This window comes from Neopelma chrysocephalum, unplaced genomic scaffold (genome assembly GCF_003984885.1).
Source record: "Neopelma chrysocephalum unplaced genomic scaffold, ASM398488v2 Primary Assembly neopelma1_25, whole genome shotgun sequence".
NCBI lineage: Eukaryota > Metazoa > Chordata > Aves > Passeriformes > Pipridae > Neopelma > Neopelma chrysocephalum.
The window spans coordinates 42,503,671-42,520,803 of NW_020897694.1; the positions used below are offsets into that span (position 1 = coordinate 42,503,671).

The following is a 17,133-nucleotide window of genomic DNA, read 5'->3' on the forward strand; positions in this document are numbered from 1 at the left end:
GTAACTGAGAGATCACACTTCCAAAAGAGATACCTCATCTCACATCTCTGTGTCTGCCCTATGTAGCAGTGCCTTCTTGTTTTTATCAGAAAGAGAGTCCTTGGTTACACACACCTTTGGTGTGCTTCAGGTACAAAATTTTACATTCTTCATCTGACTGCAATTTGATTTCTGGTGGAAGTTGTCTTATTTTCTGTCATACTCTTGTGATTCCCCCCCCCTTTTTTTTTTTTTGTGGAGATTGGAAGTGGTTGTTTGGTTTGGCGTGGGTTTTTTAATTATTATTTTTTGCAGTAATATATTTTAGTTGCAAAGGTAGGACTTGGTCTTCTGTACTTTTGTACCTTTCTCTTGGTGAAGCAGTAACACACCTGGGATCACAATATTATCAATGAATTAGGCTAATAATCTTCCACACAGACTGGAAGTATCTCAGCAATCAAACAAAGATATTGTATCTTTGCAAAATAACATCAGCACACAAATCCTGAGTACAACTGTAATGTGTAGTCTGGCAGAAAATATTAGCACAAGGTAGGCATTGCTCAACAATATATAACAGTAAGCACCACGCACTCTGATTACCTGAGATAGGAATAGAGTTGGACAAGTCTATACATTCAAAACAGGGGGGCATTTTACTTGCTATTTGGATCTTAAGGGTTTTAATTTATTTTTTGGGGGGGCAAATTTCCTTCAAATCTAGCTTTTTGATATCAACTGCAAAGTGACGCATTCCCAGATGACTAAAACATCAATAAATATTGAAATACATAATTTTCTTTCTCTGAGTTAATATTTATCTCCAAATAAACTGATTATACAATGCTCTTCAAAACCTTTTGAGCATCCTCCTAATTTGCCTCTGATGCTTGAGAATGAGAATATGTTCAGGACAGCAACTGTGCCTTTCTCAAGATGAGTTCTGAAAACAAATCATTTATCATAGAGGTCTTCAGAACAGCTGACTTCACAATGCTGATACCACTTTGCACGTAATCTAACAAAAAGTATCTGACAAATGAAGTCATATTGCTACTTAATTGATCACTGCTGCCTTATGGTATTAATGGAGACATTTTAATTGACCAGATAGACTAGGTTGGCAACAATGCTTTCAAAGCAAGTACAAAAACAATCATCAGCTCATATTTGGTATTGCTGGGTATCATCCTTTCTTGTATAAAACCCCTACACTTATGGTCAAGCAACACTAGAGGAAAATGCCACAATTTATGGTCTGTTAGTGGCCTCTAATCTGCATGCATGGAGCAGTGTGTGACAGCAAGAGAATGAAGGGCAGAGGAATTAATTTATTCTCACACTGGGCACTTAAAGTCAGAAATGCAGTCACTCTCCACAGGTGCTGTCAGTGGTGGAATGGTGGACCACACTCTCCTTGAACTCAAATCTGAAGCAGCCTTTTAAGGTGACCCATTGGCCATTGTGGCAGCCCAAGAGGAATAACTACATCCTTCAGCCAAACACCTGAGCTTAGGGAGGGCACGGGGATACTCAGGAGGTTTTGTTCCCTTCTCTTCAACAATCTCATCTAGCAGGGGCAAATGCAATGAGGACAAAGCACTGGAGACAGAAAAGGGGCCTCAAATGCATAGGGAGCTGGCTGTGACAGCCACTGGTTCAAAGAGGAGAATCTGCGCTTTCACCCGTGGAGGTTACAGTGGTCAGATTTAGGACATACTTGCTTAGGAGAGGGGCATTGGCCCCCCGAAAGCCCTTTATATAGAAACACAGGATATTGTACTTACTGATGAATTTACACTGTGCATTACTTCATACCATTTAATCTGCAAAGCACATGTTTTTGACTGTAAGTCTTCTAAAAATAAAGATGGAATAAGACCTGATTTTTGTATGTGACATTACAAAGAGAATTCTTTGGCATTACTGTCAAAACAATAAACAAAACACAATTCAGGAGGATATACTGATTCAGATCAATGATAACTATATTCTATGTCCTCTCTTGCATGTTATGTGTTTACAAAGGTGTTAGTGATCTTTTTATTACACTAGACTTGTTTGATTGCCACTTTTTGCTTCAAAGATGATCAAAGACTACTTCCAGCTAATAGGCAAACATGACAGACAAAAATAATGAATGTTACAGCCCAGTGTTTAGAACTGTGGCAATGGATGGGGGATAGCAACACACTGCATTCTTGACTATTCATTTTTTTAAACTTTTGAACAGTCAACAAAAGAAATGATTGGCAACAAATACTAAATCAAGTAGGAACAAAGAAGGCCCTTGAAACTATAATGAATATGCAGCTCTTTCTGAGGGAAGAGACTGCTGAAAGCAATGAGATTTCATGAAATAAGAGCTATGGCTTAAGCCATAATGAAACAATAAATACATACTTCACGAATATGAAAAGACATTTCCAATTTGACATTGTCAGATGTTGGCTCCTATATTACTGCAATCTGCCAACCTACACCATGGGTTTAAAACAAAATAAAAGAGATAAAACTGCAGATTTTTTAATATAACCATATGTGAAAAAATAACCATCATTTTTTATCTCACCTCTTTGAACACATGAGAGATAAAACATGTTTCAGAAGTGGGTAACCAAAATCTTACACCAGGGTGGGTTGCATGTCTGATATTACTTAACCTACTAGGGTGGCAAGCTGCTTGTTTATTTGTGTCTTGTTCTGGGAGCATTTCCATAGGACACTGAATGCATGTGACATCATCTGATTACAAATAAGCAAATATTCAGCCATTAAAAGCCAAACTGGAAAAGAGACTTTGCATCTTTCCACAGGAAATTTTCTACCTTTCTTCTAGAATAGCTGAATCTTCAGGAGACTATGGTTATGACTCAATTTGCATAGAATGCAACTCTATAGATGCAGACAATTATTTACAGTTATTTGTATTTTATGGAATATAAAAGATCATATTGATATGCGTATGAAGATGAATATCATATCTGTAACATCACATAGACCTTCTACTTTTTTTCTTCTTAGTCCCTCCCTCTTTTTAGTCCATCACTCTTCTCTTTCCCTCCTGTTTTTTCTTATCTTCCTTTTAGCTGTTTTTTTCACTTCTCTGAGTCTGTTCCTTCTTTCTGGCTCTTCTTTCTTTCCTCTTTCTAAATACCTTATTCCATTTTCTTATTTGTCTTCTCTCTCTGTAATTTTATCCTTCTTCCAACCTTACTTATCTGAATCATCCTTTATCTGGTGCCTGGTTTACTCCCCACTCCCACCCCACACACATGCTTATTATCACTCTAGTCTTTAATCTGCCCCTCACTTCCCATCTGTTCATTATCTCCAGGTTGTCCATCTCATCCTGTTACAGACAGACCATGTTGCTTCTTGCTGCCCACATAAGAAAAAAAGTATCTTTCAGCTGGCCGGTTTCTCTTCATTCCACTATATCTTTCTTACACCACTTCCCACTTCATAGAGAATGCTAATAACAACTTTAAAATATTTTTACCAACAGCAAAAGCAAAAAAAAAAAAAATTACAGTCCCGGATCTGTGAAAAAGAAGATGACAGGGCTGCTTAGCTTTTGTGTGAGGTGCCAAATATATAAGCTTACTTTTATTGACTGTATTTCATCTTGCTGCTGTTGCTGACGCTCCAAAGAATTTATATATTTCTATGTTTTTTATGCTCTATCTTTTAAACATAGACACTCATAGCAGCTATTGAGAACAGAGGAAGCACTAAATACAGTCTGGAGTAGAGAGCCCATTGGATTGGCTAAGGAATTGAGAAATGTGTAAAAGAAAAAGACCACAGAATATTTTATAAAGCTTTTTTATTTTAGGGGAGGTTTTGAGTTTTAGACCCTGCTAAGCAATTTCAACATTTGTGGTGTTTCCACTGTGCTTTAGGATAACTTCCTGGAGTGTGACTAAATAGAAAAGACTCTTAGTCATAACAAAATTTCCTAAGCAAGATTATGGCACAAATGACCAGAAGAAACATCTCTTTCCCTTCGGAGAGTTTTTTTGCCTCTGAAAGGAAATATGGCATGAGAATTTGAAACTACAGATTCAGACTTATTTAGAAGTCCTGTGGTTCAATTTTTATCTTAATTGAGGCTGAAGATGATGCTACAGAGTTATATCAGATGTCAGGTTCTTTATATTTTATGTGGTATTATTTGAAACCTTAGGTATAAATGCTTGGAAATCTACAACTGTACAGTCAGAAAACAACATGAAGGAAAAGGTATTAGTTTAAAACCCCCATAATTTGTTGTTCTTTTGACATGCAAGACATATTTCTTTTAATCTATCTTCTTTCATTTCTGATGAGACAAAAATTAAACTTTAATTTCAATATTCCTCTGCTTTTTCTAACAGAAGAAAGAAGAATTTTATTCCATAACTTTCCAATGAGTATTTTAACAACTTTTTTTTTTTCTAATTTTTGTCCTTTTTCATTTGGTAAAAATTGTTCGTTAAGTAACCACTGCCCTGGAAAATTAACATTTATGGCCAACAGTGATTTTTTTTCCTTTTATTTCAGCAGACTTCACTTTAGAGATGATCAGTTAAGATTCTGAGTTCACATCTGCAAGATATTTTGAAATTATTTTCAAAATTACTTTTAAAAGTGTTTGTTAAAAGATTGATCCTTTTGCTGCATTTGGCAGATATCGAGGTGAAGAATTTTTCTCTGAAGTGTGTAGGTTTGCAGTGTGCAGGACATATCAGGCAGTGATGCAAGTAATTAGCACCTAATGTGACAACATGATGGTGCTGTAAGCCACAATGCCTAAACTTTAGTTGAATGTATATGAGATCCTGTGACAAAAATGAAAATATTTCCTGTCACTTCAGCAAAGAACTAGCAGTTAGATATTAAAAAAATCCCATAAATACTAAAGCCCCTGAAAGATAATGGACCAGTTTCCTTTAGCTAAAGTGACAGTGTCTGCCAAGAAATCCAAGGACTCAGTCCAAGTTTGTCTCTTTGGAGCAATTAGTCAATCAGTACCTTTACAGATCTGTGAAATAATATGTCCTATTCCATACATCTGTGCAAGAATTACTTTAAAGTGATAAGGTTACTGCACTGAAGCCTGGCAAAGACTTTTATAATAGGCTTGTATGCTGTTAGAGTCACTAGCAGCATGCTAAGAAATGTCAACTGTAATTAAACCCAATCATTTTCAAATATATGCCATGTTTTGGAAATGGTGAGGAAAGCTTTTCACAGTAAGAATTCTCAGCCCTGTGAGAACAGACTTTTTTGAGATTTTTTTTTTCTTTTTACGGGAAGAAGATCTTTTTCTTTTTCTTTTGGCAACACCATTTTGGAAGATGTTTATTCATTAAACCAATTGTATCAAAAATCACAGAACTGCAGATTTCTTCTCTAAACTTGTCAGAGTTCTCTCTGAGATTGCATTTAAGGATTGTCTCTGCATGTAATTCTGAGTGCATTGCATGGAATCTATTTTAAAAATCTGTGAAATATTTTGGCAAAACAACTATTTACTGAAAAGCATTTCAAAATACTAAAATAAAATTGTATTCAAGTACTTTTGGAAAAATTAAAAGTACAAGTTTGTAAATGGTTAACAACTTGCTTCTAAAATAAAACATTTAAATTACTAAAGATTCTAAAAATTCTTAAATTACTAATTAGTACTTATTACGAACTTCACAGTTTCTATCTGCAAAGATAAGAAGATAATGGCTCCCCTATACCTAGTTCATCTAACTCTCCTTGTACTGCACTGATTTAGTAATTTAAACATGATCCTTCTCAATCCCAGGCAAGCTGATTAGCAACAGAGTTGTAAGGTGCTATAGGACAAAAGCATCTCACTGTGTGAGGTTTAAAACTGCAGCAGTGTCAGGGACTTGGGACTTTTCATTTGCTAGAAAGGGCTCTTTGGCCACTCTTATATCTAATAAGTATTTGGTTGATCATTAAAAATGTAATAGAGCCAACTCAATACACTGCCTCTAGTCATCTTCAGAATCCCATATCCTCATCCAGTATACTGATCTGGAGACAGCAGAGGTGTAAGTATTTTTTCACAACACAGCCAAAATCCATTTTTGAGAGTCTGAGAGGTATGGTGATAGAAAAAAATTTGTTACTGTGTACGAGCTGGATAAGTTTCTATGTATGCCAGGGCAACATAGAAATAAGGCCGGCTGGCCTTACTTGTGTGTCTGAAGAGATTAAGTGTAGTGCTGAGTGCTGTCTTGGCACAATCTTTCAACTCAGAATAGGCACTGTAGTTACGTGCTTTTGACAGTGGGGAAGAAAAACAAAAAGTGAAAACTTTTGTACTAGTTTGCTCACAAATTTACTGAGTTGAAATCTATTGTTTTTCAAAGTTAAATTAAGATCAAGTGTAATTTTGAAGGTTGAATCTCACTCCTTCTGGAGTCAATGACCAAATATTTGTTTAACTTGATTAGGGCCAGGATTTTGTTGTTAAGAAATGTCAGCTATCCCCTACAGAGAACAAGTAGCTTTTAAATGTGATAAAGCACTTTCCCTACCTTCTGGTAAAATAGTTTGGAAATTGTACAATTATTTAATGACAGGTTTCTGTTGTGAAAAGGCATCTCAGCTCCAATTTGTTTCCTCTTTGGACAATATTTAGCTTTACTGTAAACCTCTTACAGTCATCTCAAATAAAAAACAATTGCTTGGGACTACCTTTTTAGAAAAGTGGACTGAAGACACAATGACAACAGGAGAATACACTAAGCCATTTAAATGAAATAATATAATACAATAATAAAATTTTTTGAATGCCTTCATGCCTGAATTGGCTACTTTGAAAGTAAAGTGGTTCACATTATGTATAAAATGCTGAAGAAAAGAATGAAGAAAATATATTATGACAAATTTTATTCCTTTTTGTTCACTTAATGCCCATCAAACTTAATTCTATGTTGTAATTTTAAAATTACATTAACTAAACAGAAATTTTCAGAGAACCAGTGCAAACTTCAAACTACATTAGTACTTATTGCTGTTTTAATTGATAGATATTTTGATTTTATTAATTATTGATTTTTTATAAAATTGTGAAGACTATTTTTAAAGTCTTCATTGCTTTTGTATACAAAAGGATGACATAATTATGCATTTATTCCTATGAGGTTCATTATCATGCAACTATTTCTGGTATGAATGAATATCTTGAGACAGATAACATCTTTGTCCTCTCAGGGTGAAGAGACATATTTCCTGCCTGAAAACAGCATCATCACAAACAGCAACAGTATGTTTCATAAACTTTGAACTCACCATGAGAACCTTTCAGGATGATCATTCTTCCAGCAAAAACAGTTAATAGTAAATTGATTATTGTCCTTAGCTCAATACAAAGCTGTAAAAGAAGTCTGCATTTTTCAATGCCAACACCCAAATTTGAATCAAGATAGCTTTCAACATGCAGCTACTATGATTCTTTTAACTGGTTCTAGAAACCATCAATTAAATATTTACCTGACTAGTGTGGCTCTCCCTGTGTCTTTGAATTGATGAGCCTGCTGTAGTGCTGGCAGACAGTCTTGAATATTCATTTTCCTCTGGTAAACCTAAAACAGAAGAATACTCATTTACAACCTGAGATTTCTGCATTGGCTGATTTCAGCATAAGATTCAAAAGACTTTGACATGTTTTACTAAGGAAAGAACAAAAAAAAGTTACACATTTGCCTGAATATTTACTATTTCCATGCTTACTGAAACTGGAATGATTATTGTTTACTAAGTATGAATAGCATCATAGCATGTTGGTTTACAAGAAGGAGCAAGGAAGAGCCTACAAATAACACATTATCTATACACTGGCCAGGGATTCCTTCTGCAATGTGGAAATCCCTGGCTCCTCTTTCCCTGGCTCCTTTTCATTGCAGAAATAATGCAAAGGGAACAAAAACCAAGCCTGTGGTCTGCTCTCAAATAATATCTCTATGTCACACAGGAAGTCAATATTAGGTCCAGGACTTCAAACTTCATCAGTACAGAACGTTTTTTTTGTAATTCTTGTACTTATTGTGCACTATTGATATGGGAATTAGCTGCCCGAAATTTAGCTGTGTAACAACCAGTCGCCCAGTGTAAAAGAGCCAGGTAGTCTGCCTCTGTAGTCAAGAGAAACAAACACCTCTGCACAGTGATCTTAGAGTGAGGCTCATTGTTGGCTGGGGTGGGAAGGTGTTATTCATTTAATTCAAATAAAAGGTAGAATGTAAAATATTTGCACAATTTTAGAGCATCAGAAATGAATAAAAATACTTTCCTAGGCCAGGCCGCATGTTATGAAAAAGTTATTTCTTTTACACTATATTAGTACATTTTAGGATCTACCATCCATGACAGCCTTGAGCTAAGAATCAAGTTATCAATGACTTTATGTTTATTTCTGTAAAAAGCAGTTTGATAAGAGGTCTTATCAAATAAGTAAAGTTTCCATGTACAGCAACAGCACATTGTCACAGACATGGCAAGCAAAGGCTTGGTAGAGTTTAGAAAGATAAATGAAGTAGTTGATTACATTCCAAGAGCTTTCCTTTATGTACACCTAAGTAAATATTAGGATACCACAGCTGTGCATTGAATAAGACCTTGCTTAATTCAGTCCAAGGTTGAAACCATCAGTTTAGCAGGGCCAGGGGCAGAATTACAAGAACCTAAGTTAATCAGGGGTTCAGTCTGAGCACAAACTACAACATTTGGATTCAGCTTTCCTGCAACTGTTCTCAGGTTACCAAAAGTAAGTCTAATTTGGCATTTTTTTGGCAAAATCATGCTTGCTATACATTATTGGTGCAATTATATGTGGTGGTGAAAATGACAGTAAGGAATATGAGTCAATCAATAACCTCTAACTGGAGAAGTGAAAAGAAAGAAACACATGCCGTTTTTCCACATAATCAAGAATGCAGCCTTGTCCTAGGCATTCAAACTAGAAACCCAATCCTTCACCCACTTAGTCCCTGTAATGCCTTTTCTATATTGCTTCAAAGGAAGATCCCACACTGAATCTCTGATCTTCTTCCTATACTTTCTATTCCCTATTTCTTCACTATTCTCAGATACTCTTCTTAGAATCCTACAGATAAATAAATTGCATCTCAAATATTGAGATCTAAATCACTGGACATATAGACGTGGTTCTGTGGTTCCAGAGAACCCCCAGTCTCTTAGGCTCTCCTACTATGGAACTGGAGACTGCACCTCCTGGCCTCCAACACCCATATTTGACAAAAACAACACCACCACAGAGTTTCTGGGTATTTGCAACCATGGTCATTCATCAGTCCTCAAACCTTCATGTTTCTGCATTCACACACAGGCTGCATTTACTGATCAGCTCCACTTGATACATTGGCACACATATATGTAGATGATATACGGCAGATATATGCCTGTGAAACAGGCATCACCAGGAAAGGTGAGATGTAGGGTTCTGTTCTCAGTAGCATATAGCCTGTGTCATGGTGACATGCCTCTTTTCTGTCAGGTTATCTGCTATGATACCTCTCCCTTTCCATGGCTTCTTGCCTGATGAGCTTAGATCTGGTAGCAAGTTTCAAGAAGCCGTGTAGCAGACTGCAGCCCTCAAGTGACCTGTTCAGGCAGAAGAATGGCTGCCTTCTTGACAGCTGGAATTAGACAGGACTAATCCTCTTACCTGAATAACGGCATGGGGGCTCTTACAGTTAGTCTGATGCCAATCTGCATAAACTATACAGGAGTCCATTCACATGGATCTCCATAAACAAGCAGTGGACTTCAGATGTAAATGAAGGGGAATAACCAGGGAGGCTTCCTTCAAGGGACAGTAAAGTGCCAAGAGCTGCACGAAGAGCACAGTGCAAAGTGTATGTCTTATCTATGTAATAACTACTCTAATTTTCACTTGGGTTACACTGAGTAAGCACCTCTACAACACACTCCACTGGGCGTACAGAACTGTCAGATAGCTGGGTAATATCTCCCCTTTGCTAACCAAGAGTTAGGTCATCTCAGTCACTTACTATAGTTATCAAATTTAAAGTTTTCACTTAGTGATTAAACATTTCTCTATATCCTATAAGGTGCTAGTTGAAAATGACAACAAATTTCAGTAAACTTTTACCTGCAGTATTTCGAGGGTCTCCCACAAAAGGATCTGTTGTTTTGGATGATGTAGGATCACAACTTTCAGCATTATGATGTCAAAGGTTATTATAGGCTTTCTAATTACCTTATGTGTTTGTATAAGAAATGGCAAATGCTCTTTCTTTCAGACTAAGAACTCTGATAAGCATGGAAGATTTGTGGTGGAAAAGTCATAGTTTGATAGTACAGAGCTGTAAAAAAGCGTTACTTCTAATACTAAAAATAAACTAAAAATGAAGAGCAATATGTTATAAAAAATGAAACATTTAAATTTTCTATTAAAAATCTGAACTCACAGGAGTGTTATTTCCTTCGGATTTCTAAGACCTTGAAAGATTTCATTCTTTCTGTCACTGCTCTTGCACTATTTTGTATTGCAATGATAAACAATTTATCATTCACTAGTAAGGCACCTATAGCAAAGGGATATCCTGATTTTCCATTTTCTATCCCATTTATATTGATTATAGGATCAGAATCTCAAATCTGAGTCCTCCAGGCCTTAGGCTGCTTATAGACTTGGAGCCGAACTAATTACAAATTCCTCAACAGAAGCTGTTTTATTTTCTTCACATTCAGCTTTTACTGGAGAGGGGCTTATCAGTTTACACATACGAAGTTAAGCCAGTTCCAGAAACACAGATATTTCACAACTCAGAAGATTCCAACCTGAGTATATCTTAAAAAGCTCATTCAAGCAAACACTTCAGCAATTTTATGTTAGAAGAGCTTTGGGATTAAAAACTGCTTACCATTTGATACTGAATTTCCATTTTCAGCAGTCACCGAACTGGACAGTGGATTAGATGACTGAGTTCCATGGTTATTTGCATTTTTATCCTGCGTTTCTGATCCAGTATCTGATGTATGTGGATCTTCCCTGCTTCTCAAGTTCAGATTAGTTTCAGCACCTGATACAAACAGAGAAAATGCTTGTCAGCCTCCTATTAACTAGTGGCTTTGACATGTAAGTAGAAAAAAATCAAATTAATTTAATTAAGTACTAAATTCACAAGTCCAGTGATGAACGTGGAAGGTTTAAGTCAGTGATTTTTGCAGGGTGGTTTTTTGTTCTGTTTCATTTTGTTATGTTTTTTGCTAGTGTTCCATTTGTAGCCTTTTAAAGCTTATGGAAGTGAATATCATTACAAAATTTAATTTATATTCTTTCTTTCCACACAAATATTAGTGGATAAAACTCAGCAAGTGTTTGTATTGTCTCTATTTTATATTCTAGTATATTGTACTCACAGGAGTTTACATACAACTGTCATCACTGCAATGCCTTTCATCATTGCATTAGGTGATATGAACAACAGATATAACATGGGGTTATTTTTTTCTTTTATCTCCTCCCACATGAAATAAAATGGCTTTTGAGATGAAACCATACGTAGCAACATTCCTCCCAGCACAGCCTCCCCATGGCCATTATTTACCCGGCCTTGGGGCTTCCTAGCCATCAGCTGTCATTTTGTATAAAGTTACAGGTTTTCACGTCAGAGCCTTTTAGCTAAATTTCTTCAAGATATCAGAGGAGGTCTGATCCTGTAGGAATTCCTAAGCTTTGTACGATGCACAGGCATTTGTTCAAAGAAAAGGGCAAAACAAAACCCTTTTCTTCTTCCCCCTCTGACTGATTGCATATCCACACAAAGCAGAACAGATCACAGCAAAGTGCCTGGAGCTGGCTCTGAGCTTGCCTGGCTTTGTCAGCCCAGTGCACCACAAGAAACAAGGCTCTGCCATAGGCTATGCCTGAGTGGTGCTTGGTGCTGAACTCCCCACTGGAGTTCAGGGGCCTAAAGCAGGTTCAGAGCTGCAAGGCAAGACTGTGAAGGGACGGAGATAGTAAGAGGGACCCCCACTGCAATACTTGTATCCCTGACTATCTTTTTTTTTTTGTATTGAACATATATGCATATTCTTTTCTTGTGATAGTCAGATAAAGATAGTCAGGTTTGATTCATGGAAGACAAAGCTGAATTCAGTGCTCTGTTTCAGTTTTCCAAACTCTTTCCATCCCCTCTGAGAGCTGGCCTTAAGTGTGGGGCTGACGTATTATGGCTGCCCTGAGTGCAGAGGTCCTCCTGTAACACTCTAAAATGGAAGTTTCTCTTCTATGACAGCTCTCAAAGAGTTATTCCTTGATTTTAGTTGTGTCTATTTAAGCTTAGTCATAATGATGGCAGGAACCAAAGGAGGTCAAAAGACTACCTATTAAAACCAACACTGCAGCATTCATTCATACTTCCAATAACATCCTCAGCTCTGCTAAAGATACAATATATTCTTATAAATCTTGAGCACATGAACATTTTTCAAGGGGAAGGAAAGACATTTTTTCACCAGGTAATGGATACTTTACCTGCAGATTTTTCCAAGCCAAAGTTGTATGGTTAATTTTTCATTTTTATGCCTGAACTGAAAAAAAATCCACCTCATTTACAAAGTACCAACATTTAAAAAACTAGTTAATGAAATGAAAACTATAAATTCATTCTGGTTAACTCAAAATGTTTTACTTCTTTTAAAAGGGCTTTCTTATTTTGGTTTAGATTTCAGTTATCTGACTCTAATCCTTCTTAAGATCTCCTTGTCTAACAAAAAAACTGTCTTAAAAAGTCAAAAAGCTAATTTTCAAGCTGTTAGATTAAACATTTCAATGTTTGGTTGTTTTGGGTGTTTTTGTTTTTTTTTCCCTCCCTTTCATGCCCTCATTCCCTGATCATTATTTTTTGCCAAATCTGATTGGATTGTTTCAGTGGCACTGTTTCATAAAATGCTTCTTTAGGCAAATGTGTTATGCATTTAAAAAATTAGGCCAGCTCTACCCACAGTAATTGACTTGGGAGAGGAGGTAGAACCAGAGCCTGAACTGGAAAATGCATACAGTACAATTATAAGAGCATGCCTGATTTAGTTTTTTTACAAGCAAGTTGACTACAAAATGCATCTTTGCAGCTCATTTTAAATTTGTCTGAAAAGGAAATGTCACTTTTAGATGTTAATAGTCAGTGCACTCGCCTATAGATCATAATCCACCTACATAACTATTATGCCACCTTTTACATAGAGAATCTCGGGGGAAGTGGCTGGGATCCTTATTTTTCTTGATATCCAAAAGATTTATTGATTTGCCTGACATCTGCAATTCATTTGTGAATGAGCAAGTAGAAAGACTTTTTCGTGCATTTCTGTTTGTAGAAGCCTTTTGTTTCATAGGTACATTGATACCTTTTTGTGGCATTCATGGAGGGCTCTTGGAAAAAAAAATAGTTATCTTTTCTCCTTTGTATCTGTAGGAAGAAATACCAAAAAATATCGTGGATAGATACTATTGAGCTAAAATATCATCCTAAACTGGCAGAAATAAGTAGTGGACATATATGCAGCGTATCTTTTGGGACAGTTATCTAGACAGAAATCTGTTATCCCATGTGCTCTACAGTCATTGTAAGAAATGCACACCTTTAGTTTCTAAACAGAAAACTATATGGAGAAAATATATTTCATAGTGCCTTATTTAACTGGTCTCAGGGGTGGGAAAAAACCTCATATTTTATTTCAAAATAATCTATATTATATAAAGGTACTTGAACTAATTTCCTATATATAGGCATCTTCAGCTCCTTTTTGGAGCAGATTCACGTGAGTCTATAGAAAAAGTGTAACTGCATATGTTGGCAAACTTCTAACAGACTACTGGAGAAGCCAGAGTGTAATCCTAGCAAAAAAGTACTGTTAATTTATTTTGGACTTTGTGTAAAATGGGTGACTTTCTGAAGAGAATCTTTTCTATAAATAGGATAATAAGAGGATGCTTTAGTCAGGTGTAAGCAGTGTACTGTCCCAGTGATGCAAAATTTAACCTAAGATCACTGTGAAATTCAGGGTGGAAGGGACCTCAGGAGGTCCCTTGTACACCTCTGCTCCAAGCAGGGCCAGCTGTGAGGTCAGACCAGGTCGCTCGGAGCTTTGCCCAGCCAAATTTTGTAATTCCCAGGATGGAGCCTGCCCAACCTCCTTGTGTAGCCTCTCTGTCTGCCTGCCCTTGCCCTGCCTGTCCTCATGGAAAGGTTTCAGTACCCACAGTGAACCCCTCTCATTTCAGTTCCTGCCTGCTGTACCTTACTGCCCTGCCATGCACAGTTGTGAAGGACCTGGCTGCCTCCTCTCCATCCCCTCCCCAGTCTGTGCTTACAGAATCACACTTTAGCCCTGAGCATTTACTGTGTCCAGTTCTGGGCTCCTCAGTACAAGAGAGACAAGGAGCTACCGGAGAGGGTTCAGTGGAGGCCACAGCCCTGGATGCTGCTGGCTGTCTCTGATGCTAAGTCTCACTGATGGCTCCTGCCCAGCTCTCAGGGCCCGCAGCACTCTTTTCCCAGGGCTGCTCCTCAGACAGCCTGATCCCAGCCTATATCATTGTAAGAGGTAATACCTTCCCAGGTAACAGGTATTTCTATTTAAAATTCCTACTGATTCCTATTTTTTATGTCAAGTATTGGTCTGAAATGCAGACCATTTTTTTACCCTCATGTTTTCTTAGTCACCTAACATAGAAATTTGGACTTTTCTCCACATTAATGTCAACTTGCCCCTGCTGCCATGAAACCCTGCAGATATGCAGATATGCACTGCTCTCTCATCCCTTATCGACTTTCTGAAACTATCAGAAATACTTTAGAAGACAGGAAAGAACGCACTATGGTTACTATGGTTGAACATTTTCACCAACATGCTGAATGTTACATTTTGTTCAGATTTGTGATCTGCTGTTCTTCATAGATGGATGGATTACTTACCAGATTTCAATTTTTTTTTTAATGTAACAGCATCTCTAACAGTTTCCAGCCAGTATTTGATGTTATTTGAAGAGTCATCCATACCTACTTGCAAGAGACTAGCTACAGAGAGGTATCAGCTGTAAGAGCATGGTGGGAGTTCATGATTATAAAAGAACTACAAGTTTTAAGTGAAAACCTAAAGACTCTGCAAAAGTGAACAGCATTTGGACTATTATTTCAGTAAACTGACTTTGCCGAAAAGATATCTCTGACTCAGTCAAGTTCTACTCTGACTAATCTTGCAGTTAATGAGTATGTATAGACTGCAAGGATGTACGGATGTTTGGATAGAGGGCATCATTTACCCCTCAGCTATGCTGTAGCATAGTTACTAGCTGGAAGCAATCACATGTACAGTGCTTTTAATCAGAGTATAACAAATCAAAGTGTAACAGTTATTTCCTTACAAGCAAGCTCCATATTCCAACAAATACATAATTAATTACATCAACATTACTTGAAAAGTGTAATAAGAACAGTATGCAAAAGAGGCAGCTCATGAAATCCACATTTGCTTGTTATCCTTAATGTTCCTGGAAGAGACCGAGTTTAAAACTCATGACAAGGTCATAAGGCACAAGATGGACAGGATTTCACTCATTTTGTAAAAAAGAATTCAGAATATGGCAATTATGGAAATGAATGTATTTGCTCCCCCCCTTTTTGAGTCATTATCTCACTTTTAAAAGAAATCAATACACATAAACTCTGTGATAGAACCTTTTGTCAAAAGAATAACTTAAACTCTTTTAATTGAGCCATGACTTTCAAATATCCGATTATAAAGCTCTTTTTTCCCTCAAACATAAAATGTATGATCCCAAACATCACAGTTATTTCATAAGTAGCATTTAGGCTGAATTAATGCTTTATCACCAAATTAGAAAATGAGCCAGTACAGGCTCTATTCAGATGACAGATTAAATTGCAATACTGAAATATTTTGAGAAGCTATTAGTTTTCTACAGAAATTATACATTTACCCTATTTAACAAAGTCTAAAGCAAAGTATAAATCAATGATTGCTATCAGCATTTAGGTGGAATCATCACAGACTGTTTGTGCAGCAAGACATGAAAAACTAGTATGCTTTAAAGGCCCAGCAGTAACTCACCTGGTTGGGCTGTATTTTTCTTTTCTGTCAAAGCCCTTGCTTTGCTCTCCTTTCTTTGAAGGGAGATATATTCATAATGTATTTCTGTCCCCATATTTTTTTTCCAAATACTTCTCCTTATAACATTTAGTGTTCATTTACAATCTGACTGAAAACTCATCATTAACAACAGAAAGCCTCCACTGCTTTCAGCAGGTTTTGGATCACATTCATGCTTTCCTTGGGTGCTTTGTGCAGCATGACCAAAGCACTAAGGGACTCCTAATATAGGGTAAATATAGTGGGACTCTTGCTTTGTCTATCCTGGTTATTCAAATGTGATCATAACTGTTCTCTGGCCCTGAGGCAAATGGTAAGAGACCCATATCTGTGCTATTACAGTTTCTTGCCCTCCACAGCAGAGAGGTTGCATCCAAGTCATCTACTGTGAATAGTCCCTGGCCTGTGTCATTTCCTGAACTATGTCCAGATCTTTCTGGAAGGGAGCCAGCCTGCCAGGTCCCAAACGATGCCAGGGACTGCTCTAGCACTTGGAATGTGCAAAGGATTGAGCTGCCATACCAAGGACATTTCATGGCACTGGTTCATTTAACGAAACAGATATAGCCCTTCACCTTGACGGCTAGTTACCACAATCAGAAATCAGTGGTCAATATTAATCCATCTCAGAAAAAAAAGGAAAACTGTGGAAGAAAAACTGCCTCAGATCAGATGGGACTAGTGGAGCACTGAACAGTTCTGCTGAAGCCACATTTGCAGGTTTCATCCTGACTGTACAGGGAGAGCAAGTTCTCCCTAGTTTTGCTCTGGTATAAATGGAAGTAATACACTCCTCTTGATCTGACTTGACATGACCATTCTTTCAAGGCACACATTTCTTTAATTAAACAGAGAGCTAAGGACAAGCTCTCAGCTGAGGAAATTCAGTGTCACAAGCTAGGCAGGATGTATTTCAGTTCTAAATTTGAAACAATCTCAGTATAACATCAAACATTATTTCATTGTTCATAGAAAACATGATTT

At 37.0% G+C, this 17,133-nt stretch overlaps 1 protein-coding gene across 5 annotated transcripts in view; it reads right to left on the bottom strand.

The window, feature by feature from the left end:
• Positions 1-17,133, bottom strand: part of MYO16 (myosin XVI) — a 360,734-nt gene that overhangs the window by 17,971 nt on the left and 325,630 nt on the right. For all 5 annotated transcript variants that reach the window (XM_027675110.1, XM_027675112.1, XM_027675113.1 and 2 more), the window contains exons 33-34: positions 10,899-11,057; positions 7,483-7,574 (exon numbers count right to left, since the gene is read on the bottom strand). In XM_027675110.1, coding sequence (XP_027530911.1) covers positions 7,483-7,574; positions 10,899-11,057 — 251 coding nt within the window. The remainder of the gene's footprint in view (positions 1-7,482; positions 7,575-10,898; positions 11,058-17,133) is intronic.